Here is an 11,133-nt window from a genome sequence, read left to right as displayed (position 1 = left end):
AGCTAGTTCCAGGACAGGCTCCAAAACCACAGAGAAACCCTGTCTCGAAAAACCACAAAAAAAAAAAAAAAAAAAGATGCTGCATTCGGCCAGTCACTAACCACACCAACTGTCTCTTCCTCTGCTACAGTCTGTTACGAGCTGTGCTATCTTTACTAGCTTCCTTGTGCAGCATCAGCATGGCCGGACAATGGCTATGTGGAGTGTTTTGTGTGACTTCTGAGATTTTTTTTGCATTCAGCTTTGACTGCCTCTGCTATGCCTCCTAGCCCTGCTTCCTTCCCTTCCTATCTTTCTCAGTCTCGCAGGCCATCAACACCCTCCTGCTTCCCTGAGTTCTGAAACAGACAGTAAGAGCTGGAACTCCGGTAATCAGCATGCAGCCCCAAGTAACTTTGTAATTGAGAGCTTTCCGGTATACTACGACCCAGAAAGGTAAAAAGGACCCTGGACTTTTGTTGAGGACTTTCCTGGAAGACCCTTTCATAGTGGCTGTTGCTGCAATCCTCTTAGCCCTTCTCTCTCCACAGAAGTGACAGGTGCCATAAGTAAGCTACTTAAGGGGATCTTAGGGAGAGTCTTCTTCGTTCAGAGATGGCAAGAGTTAGGAACGAGAGACAGGAGGCTGTGCGTGTAACGTGGGGGGTATGGGTGTCTTATATACCGTAGGCACTTAGGGTGGAGCCAGTGTTAAGTATTCAGAATCACTATGTAGGGAAGACATCATTGCCCTGCTTTCCCTGATGAAAAGCCAGAAACTCAGAGGAACACTTGGATTTGTGTGAGATCTCAGCTGTCGGTTTCAGGATCTGAAATCCCAGTCCTTTAGGCTGTAGTGCTTTCTTCATGACAAACGGGACCTGCTTGTTGCAGGCTCTGCTCTGACAGCTCGCCTCTCAGAGTACGATAACTGTGTCAACTCCCGTGAGAATAAAGCAACAGATGAGCGAGACCCTCATGCTCACGGCAAATGTCGCACTTACATTATCACACTGGGTGCTGTGGCGTGTGCAACCTGCCCAGCTGTTCTCGGTGGACTTGCTTTGGCAGAGAAGAGCGGTACATGCCAAGAACAGCTACACACCTGCAGAGTGTTTGTTGTACGCTCATCGATCCTTGCCTGGGGGAGCAGGTCCCAGGGCTGCGCGCACGAGCTGATAGAACAGCACGGACATGCACGTTTTTTCTTTGCTAACCAGTCAGATGCCCTACGCTTCATTCTCAATGAGGGTGTCGGAGCATTCTTTGAAAGGACTTTCCAGAAGATAGCAATGCTCTTTCACCAGGGCTATGCACACTTAACGGATGTGGGGCGGGAGGGGAGGTGTGAGCATAGCAGTAATCAAATCACAATTGGCCAGAATAAAGCTCTCCTGCCCGCCTCTCCCAGACTTGTGTGGGACAGCGTTCCTGGCTGTGGAAGGAACTGTCACAAGGGAGCAAATGTCCCCGCGTACGTCCCTGTGATGCTGCCACAAGTCATGCTCTTCCAGGACGCCCGGCTGAGGAGACGGTCTAGAGAACAGTTATCACTTCCTCACACAATGCCTGTCCCTGGAGCTGACAGGAACCCTGTCACTATTTTAAATAAGCTTCTCTATCGATCTGTTGGATTCGAATCATATTTTACAAATACCTCCTGTTCAGAGGAGAAGCAATTACTATGTGTCATTTAGCTGGCTTGGCCTTGACCCCAGATGGCTGGGACATATTTTCGTGTTTTATGGCTGAGCTGTGCTAAGGAAAGAGTCAAGGGTTTTGATTTTATGAACATAGACCGAAAAAGGGGAAAGAAAGAATTCATGAGTGTTTTCTGGTTCAAACAAAGCTTTTAAGAGAAGGTTTAATTATAAATGGTTCGAAGGGGTAAGCTCTTTTTATTTACCTTGATATTGACTGTACATATTAGAAGCTGCAGCCAGAGGCCTACAGAACACATATGTAAAGCCTGAGGAATGCACTGTCTGGGTCACTGTGGATATTTGGGTCTTGCTGAACACATATTTTTTGAGGGTGGGGGTCAGGGAGATCAAATCTATGGCCTTGAAGATGCTTAGGAAGTGATCTCCCACTGAACCACACACCCCGCCCAGACGTACACCTACCCTTTCCTCTGTGTTTCTCACTTGTTTCCTAAATTGCTGGGTTCAAACAGACTGCATTCTCTAATCTAAGTTGTTCCCTCCCGTTAGATGCTACAATTAAGCATTTGTGTATTTGCTTCAAGTTATAATTAGTATGTTATGATGTTTGCACTTGATGATAAATATTTTATTCTACAAACCATAGCAGAGCAAAGATGGCGAAGGGAGGCTTTTTTTCTGTTTGGGGAGGACATGAAGGCAATCGCATCTCTGACCCGCGTTCACACCGTGAAGATGTCCTGACTCGTGGGCAGGAAGTGTGAAGCCGCTTTCATTTTTCTAATCTGCTGAATCTTTATGCCTTTTAGCATAAATGGCTCCATTTGCCCTATTTATTTTTAAAATTTTGTCTGAATTTCCGAATGCCCTTTTAGTATTTTGAGTCACAGCCCTAGGTAGCCCTGGGATGCGCATGCGCAATTGGTAGTTTAAGGAAGCCCGGCTGGTTCTGGGGCCCAGCCATGCATGGATGGCTTAAGGAAAACAGATTATTTCCGCCCGTTGTCCAGAGGCACTGCTGGCGACCCCACTCATTCTCCTAACTTCACATTTTTTTTAGAATCTACTTTGCAACCAACTTAAGAAGTGAGCTGGAGGCTGCAGTGGAGGCAGGATGGCAGAACGCAGACTTAGCGTGCCACTGGCCTGGGTCTGAGTCCCAATGGCATAGAATAACTAACAACAAACAAACGGCCTCTCAACCCTTCAGCAGTGGCAGACACCCCTGAGGTTCTTATGCGGTTATCATTAAGTTATTGCAGTAAACTTGCTTCATTAATTCCCTTTGGATACTTTAATTGAATCTAGGCCGCCGCCTGGATGCATCGAGAGTGGGTAAACACTGTCACTGGAGCTGAGGGCAAAGGTGTCGTCCATAAGCTGCGGTGACCCCCATATCTTGTACTGAATTCCGATCCCCAAAGATGACACACATGTATACAGGAAATCTTGGGGTGATTGCCGAGGCTACCCAGGTTTTACTTGCACCTTTAAAATATTGAAAGCAGTTTCGTATACATTTATTATTTCATATACCTTTAAAAGATTGCAGAACTAAATGAAAGTGCTGTCTGCACGAGCAAGTGGAGGTTTCCGAAGCGTTAGACACAGCAAAGCCTACCAGTTACTTCTAAATGAATACACGCTATATCTGCAGTAGATAAATGCTGCTGTAGAATGTTTAGTTAATAGGTTGATCAAACTGATTTGTGGGGATAAAAGCTTAATTATGGAGGAAATACTGCTTAAGTGGTAAGCACCAATGTGCTTCGGCAGGAAAGGAAACCAAAATCATAGCCCGAAGCATGACCTTTGAAGAAGTGCATACAGAGAAGCAGCCTGTTATGCAAGTTCACATAGAAATTTCAACACTAGCTATCATTTTCCACAAGCACACTCTTATTACATTATTCAAGAATAGCTTTTCACTTTGTGAAAATCTAAAAGTTTTTATGGGGAAAAAAAAAGAACTCTAAGAGAACAGAACCATCGGAGTTGGACGTCTTAACAACAAGTCATATGCATCATGTATACTTATAGGAAAAGGATACACGAGACTTACATGTTGGTATTGGCGGTTGATGTCAGCCATTCGCCAGCTAAACCAATGATATCCAAACCCGTAGAGAGCTGGTTGAAAAATCGAGGGTGACCTAGAATGGCAACAGGCAAGTATTAAGGCAAAGCCAGGTTCCTCAGTCTATCTTCAGAGCAAGAGGGCTGGAACCATACAGTTGTATCTCCAACCTGTGGTCTGAGAGAGCTCTCCAAGGGTCCTGGAGAAGGAGGAATTGGCACCAGTGATACCCTCAGATGTCTGTTTCCAAGGCAGCATGCTTTTAACATAAAAAATTGAAAATTGGGTTTGGGACGATGCCTCCGTGGTTAAGAACGTTGGCTGCTTTTCCAGAGGACCCGGGTTCAATCCCTCGCACCCACATGGTGGTTTAGAGCCACCTGTAACTCCAATCCCGGGTGATCTGATGCCCTCTTCTGGCCTCTGTGACCACTGCATGCGCTTGGTACACAGGCATGCACACAGTGTACCATGTGCAGCAGAATACACACACACAAATTAATAAGAGAAGCATATACCCCAAAACTGAGACTCGTGAAATGAACTATGCCTTCCGTTATCTTATTTGTTGTCTTTCGGCTGAGCCCTTTCGTCGCCCTTATTTCTTCAATTACGAGAAAGAAAGTGGGAATGTCCTGAGTGGCGGTGCACAGCTATGATCTTGGCATTTAGGGGCCAGGGGCACGAGGATAGTGAGTTCAAGGCCAGCTTGGATTGCAAACTAAGATCCTTTCTTAACCACCTACTGAAGCAGGCAGTACTCCCTATTCTCTTCATATCGATTGCAGCCTTTGCTTCACTATCCCAAGGATTTTAAGTGCCAGGTTGAGATTGGCTAATGGAGAGGAAGCTGTAGGCTTCAGAGTGCTGTAGATCAAACCAAGCCTGGGAAGTTTCAAGGCAGACCTGATGCAGAGACCACCCACCACTCTCTTGGGTCTCTGGGACAAATGTGATGTCAAGCAACAGCGTTTTTTGTCCATTGAGAGTTAGGTGCCCATAAAGTAATGGAGCTAACCAGATTAAGAGCCGAGCTGACCCAGCATCTCCTCTACAAGTAGGCAGATCAGTCCTCGCTCAGTTGCTGAGCACAGAAACACTTAGGTTCTGTGGCTCAAAAGCCCCATGCAGCCCACCGTGTGCCTCAACTGGCTCCGTGCTCAGTGCGAAGGTTTTGCTAACTTGATGTTTATCAAAAATTCAAATACACACCAGCAGGCTTGGCTCAGCTGCCATGAAAGAGTCGCTGTGATAGATTAGCAAGTGAGAATGTGACAGAGGACAGTGCTGGGGAGATTTGCTGGCTACTCTGTTGTAGTAATAGGGTCAGCAGGGCTGCACCCCCCCCCCCCCCCGGCACCCGGCTGCCCGCACGGCTAGCTTAGATTAGCAAGTGAGAATGTGACAGAGGACAGTGCTGGGGAGATTGGCTGGCTACTCTGTTCCCAGTGGAAACTGCCTTTGTCCGCCAGTAACTGTCTGAGAGCTAGTGGTTGAATGTTTCCGGGTCTAAGTCTCCTCCCTGAGAATCCCCTCTCCCCTCAATGTCCTGGGAGAGGAGGGGGTCATCTTTCTTCAGGAACATGGCTGCTGGTAGGTGTCTGCAGTCAGATGGAAGACCCACCCCAGGCACATTAACTGGACTCTGCAGATTAAAACAAAACAAAACAAAAAAAACCAAAAAGATGCTGGACAGTGATGGTGCACGCCTTTAATCCTAGCACTCTGGGAGGCAGAGGCAGGCGGATCTCTATGAGTTTGAGACCAGCCTGGTCTACAGAGCGAGTTCCAGGACAGTCAAGACTACACAGAGAAACCCTGTCTTGGAAAAAAATAATAAAACAAAATAAATCAAAAGGCAACATGAAGGTAGGAGTGGGACTTTTAAGGGAGCCAGGGAGACTGGGAGGGGAGAGTTGGGATGGCTGTAAGCAAGATACATTGTATACATTATGAAATTGTTAAGTAATAAAAATATTCTAAAGAAACACTTCTGTTGATATCCATTAAAGCATATACAGTTCTTAAAACAGTTCCTTCATCCTAAGATAGTACTGGATTATAAATAAGCTCATCACACTTTATTTGATATGCACCGAAGTCACACAGAATGGCAGAAGAACACACTACAAAGACAGATACGAAGTGAAACAGTCTGTCCACTGAGATAAGGTGCAGAGGTTCCCCAACACCGGTTATCAGATAGCTATAGCATCTGTTTCCAGAATCCTCTAACAGCTTCTACTGAGCAGCAACCTAGTTTACATTCATTCCTCCTCCCCTCACCTCCTCCCGTCTCATCTTTTGCTCTTTCTGTGATTTTGTAGATAGGTCTCCTCATGTAGCCCAGACTGTTCTCAAACTGGGGTCTTCTTAACATCCCCTTCTCAGTATTGGCTTTATAGCCACACACCTCCAGGTCCAACCCCAGATTTTGACTTCAGTTATGACAGGACACTAAATAATGCATGGTTTAATTTCAAGTAAGGGGAGAAAGTACTTTAAAGTAAGGTTTCCCGACAAACAAACTGCAAAGAAGAAAGAGACGAAGGAAGAAATCAATTGAACAGGATGTGTATAAGCCAACTGCAGTGTGCATGAACGGAACTGGATCCCGATTCGAGAGAATTGAGACAAAATTCAGCAAAAGCTCTTATATATCTATGAGGCGACTGAATATTTCATAGGATTAAGAAACTTAAGTTTTTTACAGTTGGAACATTGATGTGATTTTTTAAAAGAAATTCTTGGACGTGCAGATAGGTGTCGATGCAATAGTATTCTTTTGGGGACTTGCTTCCACACAGTGCAGAGAAGGGGTCAGGGTGACGTGATGTGGGCAGGAGTTGTTAATAGTTAAAGCTAGGTGTTGGGCGCATGGGTTCATTATACAATTCTACTTTGGTATAAATTCAAAATTTCCGTAATGAGAAGTTAAAAAAAGAACAAGCAAGCAATCCCCTAAGTGGCTGCTCTGATTGAAGGCTGCCTCATTTCGCGGAAAATCATGTGCTGGCCTTTGTTAATTCATAGAACAATGTCAAATGCCACCATATGCCCTCTTAGACTGTACCTAGAGGAGTATGCTCCATTATTAGAACCCAACTCATTATTTGGGCACTAATATCCTTCAGGGGTTTGAATGCACACTCAAAATTACAGACCAGCAATCAGGAACTGGCTTTTGATACAGCAGCAATGGTGTCCTTTAACCGGTGCCAACACTGTGAAGGGCAGCAGAAAGCTCCACGTGGTGTGGAAGATTACGTACTCTGTAAATGCGAACGTCTGCCTCCGGAAGCTGCTGTGCCCATCAGAAGTGCACAGACTCAGTGGATTCATACATGAGATGATATGCAGTGACCAATGATAGGCTTTCTCTGACCACAGGCGTGAGATGCTGTCATGGCATGATTCTGTGTTTTCTTTGGGATTTTGTAAAGGAATGAATGGATGGATGGACAGATAGATAGATAGATAAATAGGCAGACAGACAGACAGATAAATAGTCTTACCCTACCATGGAGAAAGTATGTAAAGCAAAAAGAATGCCAAAGCAAGTCAAGCTGACACAGGGAATCCTGACTCTCTTCTAAGGCAGCAAGACAGCACTTCTCCCCAGGAACAGGTTAGCCATCAAACCAAGGGGATGGTAGTGGAGCTGAATTGATGAGTACTTTCCTTCAACAAACAGCGCGGACTTCATGCATATAACTGAATCTGGCCTATTAAGTAACTATAAAATGAGACTATTCTCAGACCAGTGGTGGTAGCTGACCTCAAAAGCTACTCAGAATTCCTTATTTCAACAGCGTCTTTGGTCAGCCTCGTTAGTTCAAGAGAACAGTTTGTTTCCGACACCCAAGCCGTCTTACTCAGCTTTCCTGCCCACCAGCCTCCCCGATCCTGATCGCCAGTCTATCTTCTAGGGGTTTAGATGAGGACTTAAAGGCAGAGAGGGACAGAAGTAACACCATGCCATTCCTCACCTCAAGGCTTCCCCCTGTGATGGCAACTGTGACCAGGACCCCCAGTTCCCGAAGATCTGACTGCCTGAGGGGAGTCGCCAGGCAGAGAAACTGTTCTTTATTTCAGTGCTAAGAAACAGCTCCTACAGAGGTTTAAAATGTCTTTGAACTTGGGGTGATTTTAAAGTAACCACTTGAGCCAGGATTACTGATTAGAGAGGACTTGGGAAAGGTGAAGAGGGGGAGAAAGGACAATCTTTGAGTAGGAAATAGAACTTGGTGACTCATTTGGAATACGATGTAAGTGGGAGAGAAAAGGGGAGGGAGGGAGGGAGGAAGGGAGGGAGAGAAGAAGGGAGGGACAGAAAGGAGGCTCTCTTGGGTGTTCTGGATTGAATTGTATTCCCCCAAAAGATGAATTCAAGGCCGAATCCCTTGTTCCTGTGACTGTGAATCTACTTGGCAATAGGGTTTTTGAGGTGCAAACAATCTAGACAAGGCCATTAATCCAAAGAAGGGGGTGAGCCAGGCGATGGTGGCGCACGCCTTTAATCCCAGCACTCGGGAGGCAGAGGCAGGCGGATCTCTGTGAGTTTGAGACCAGCCTGGTCTACAGAGCTAGTTCCAGGACAGGCTCCAAAGCCACAGAGAAACCCTGTCTCGAAAAACCAAAAAAAAAAAAAAAAAAAAAAAAAAAAAAAAAAAAAAGAGGGGGGTGTCCTTATGTGAAGAGAAGATATGAGAAGATATGGCAAACATTCACAGGGAAGAGGCCATGTGGAGGGAAGGCCGAGGCTACCGTGCGGAGTCTACAAACTGAGGAATGCCAAGGGGAATGCCCAGGAAGACCAAAACCCACAAAATCAAGGTTGGATCTTTTCTGAGCACCTTCAAAGAAAGCCTGGGGCTGCTGACACCTCGATTTTGAAGGCTCAGCCTCCAAAACTGTGAAAGAATGAATCCCCATTGTTTGTTAGAGTTTGTATTGACAACCCTTAGAAATGGGCCCCAGAAGAGAGAGAAATGGGCCAGTTCCCCAGTGCAAATGTCAGGTGAGGGAGCATGAGGTAGATCTGAGAAACGACCAAAGGGATGGTCTCTCTGCTCTCTTTAAGTTATGAATAGCCTAAAACAAAAACAAACAAGTAAGCAATAAAATGACTTATTGACACATATCTGTACCATTTTTAGTTTTAAAAGAAATGATGAGCTTTTGCCAGGGTTGTTGCTCTAGTCAGTGTGGCCCTTGTGACCTTGTGGTCACTAAGGACCTGGTGTCCTCCCTCACCAGGACAGGGCCACTTCAACACGATTTGGCCGTGCTCCTGATCAGCTAGGTGAGACGAATGGTCAACCCCTCCTCACGCTTACCTGTACGAACCCCATACTTTAGGGTGTCTCTGCAGTCAACCAGGATCTGCTCCAGTGACTCGGGGTGGTCAGACAGCTCCAAATTAAAGCCCTCCATGCCCTCCAGCAACTGGTGTGGGTGGTGGAAGTCCAGCACCTTGGTGGAGCGATCAAACGTCTTGCGGACATAATTGAGGAGTATGTCTACCACTTCCAGCAGGAACTGCACGGTTTGCTCCTCCCCGTTCTTAGCCGGAAGGAGATCTAACCAGAGAAGGGAAGCCAAAGAGTGATTAGCACCTGCCTCGTACCTATGTTTCCCTGGGCCAGCCTTCAGAGGGGCCCCGTTGCTTTCCAGGATACGGATCTATACTGCTATTTGGATGTTCCCATCCCCAGAAGGATGCACTTCTGCCCACACAAAGACATTGGATGCATTCCTAGGGCTTTCCACACTTCCAGAGAGTCAGGCTATGGGGGAGGAGTGAGCACTTAGAGGAACCTTGAGCAGCTGACCCTGGCAGCTGTCCATTTGCTGAATGGACACCTGGGAGGGACATGATGTGAAGTACTTCTGTTGGCCTCCCGGAGACCAGGTGTCCCTGTGCATCTGGTTTGGTATTAATGATCTGTTTGATCTGTGGACAGCAGAAGGTGGGGCTGCTGTGGGTATGGGCTCTAGAAGGTGACAGAGGGGACCACCATCTTTCTGTTGACTTCATCCTTTGGGGCCTAGACTTATTTTTTAGATATCTGAAGGTGACTTGGGCTCTCATCTCTGTAGAGCAGGCTTAGAGCAGTGAGCAGGAAAAGAGCTGTTGGGGCCCTGAGTGACATTTCCAGGATAGCCCAAGTGCAGGTTGTGTGGCGATCCAGGGCTTGTCTGTCTCGGAGGTTTAATAAAGCTGTGGCTTCTGTGGTTCTGCCAGAGGTAAGGGAGGGGAGAGTCCCCTGAGTTGCTGAGGAGGGCCTGGGAAGGCACCTCCCAAAGCCTACATTGCAGAGCCCACAGGAACTAGCAAAGGATCTTCAAAAGGAAAATGAGTCTATGATTTTTGGTCATGAGGCCCAGATACACAGCTTCCCACAGAGTGGGTTGGGGGTTTGGAGGTTGGTAATCTTGGAAGATAAGTGTCCCTATTTGTCTCTAGGAATGTCTTTAGAACCGAATGACTTACAGACTTCCTTCATCTACCTTTCAAAACAGCAGGGACCTGGGCAGTAGGGAAGGAGGGAGACTGGTCCATACCAAGGTCAGAAAAGCAGTTTCATGAGGGTTCACAGAGTAATGCTATTTCTTAGTGAAAGAAGTAAAATTTCAGGGGGAAATCAAGACCCTCAAATGAGGCACCAACTGGCTAGGCATGGTGAGGTCTGGGGAGGGACCACCTTGCGCAAAGAGGTTGGAAAAGTCGGTCTCTGTGCGCCGGAAGCGGGCACCCGCGTCACCACTGTTTTCACAGGAAAGCAGGTTCTTGGAGGACTGCCTCTCCCTGAAGGCGCTCACAAGGCGACTCTTCTCTTCCAGGCTATTGGTCCTTTGCAAGAAGCCTAAAGCACAAGAAGGTAGGTCAGAGAGACTGGGAACTGCCGAGCTACCGAAGGCTAGCTGCGCGGCCCACAGGCTGACCCTCCAGGCAGGGCTCTCACTTTTGCTAAGAGAAGCCACCCAGTGTCATGGGTTTATCTACAGTGACTCTGCACTGCTTGCCTTCAGGCGGGGAGGGGCTGTGTCTGGTGTCATCAGTGGCACAGACCCAGTCATGCAAGAGAGAAAAGCAGCAAGTGAGCCCCATCTTCTCTCGACGTGACAACAAACTGAATTAAGTTGACTGGACAGCTTCCACTCCAGTAACCCGCCCCAGGATGGGGTTTGGAAGGAGGGGACCCAGAAAGGATGCTGACAACGTTGGGGCTGTGGAACCAGTGGGATGAGGACAGAAGAGGGAGGAGGGTGAAGACCAACAGAAGGAGGAAGGGAGAGGACAGTAGCGTGGAGGGCAGGACAGCAGAGGGAGAAGAGTGAGGACAGCAGAGGGAGGAGAGTAAGGACAGCAGAGGGAGGAGGGTGATGACAGCAGAGGGAGGAGGGTGA

General features: G+C 47.1%; 1 protein-coding gene across 2 annotated transcripts in view; it reads right to left on the bottom strand.

Moving 5' to 3' along the window:
* Gad1 (glutamate decarboxylase 1) overlaps positions 1-11,133 on the bottom strand; it is a 40,482-nt gene that overhangs the window by 18,927 nt on the left and 10,422 nt on the right. For both annotated transcript variants that reach the window (XM_005346538.3, XM_005346540.3), the window contains exons 4-6: positions 10,428-10,589; positions 9,060-9,302; positions 3,706-3,796 (exon numbers count right to left, since the gene is read on the bottom strand). In XM_005346538.3, coding sequence (XP_005346595.1) covers positions 3,706-3,796; positions 9,060-9,302; positions 10,428-10,589 — 496 coding nt within the window. The remainder of the gene's footprint in view (positions 1-3,705; positions 3,797-9,059; positions 9,303-10,427; positions 10,590-11,133) is intronic.

Source organism: Microtus ochrogaster, chromosome 4 (genome assembly GCF_000317375.1).
Source record: "Microtus ochrogaster isolate Prairie Vole_2 chromosome 4, MicOch1.0, whole genome shotgun sequence".
Classification (NCBI taxonomy): Eukaryota; Metazoa; Chordata; class Mammalia; order Rodentia; family Cricetidae; genus Microtus; species Microtus ochrogaster.
The sequence above is the reverse complement of the archived record's forward strand: the minus strand, read 5'-3'. Positions and strand labels throughout refer to the sequence as shown.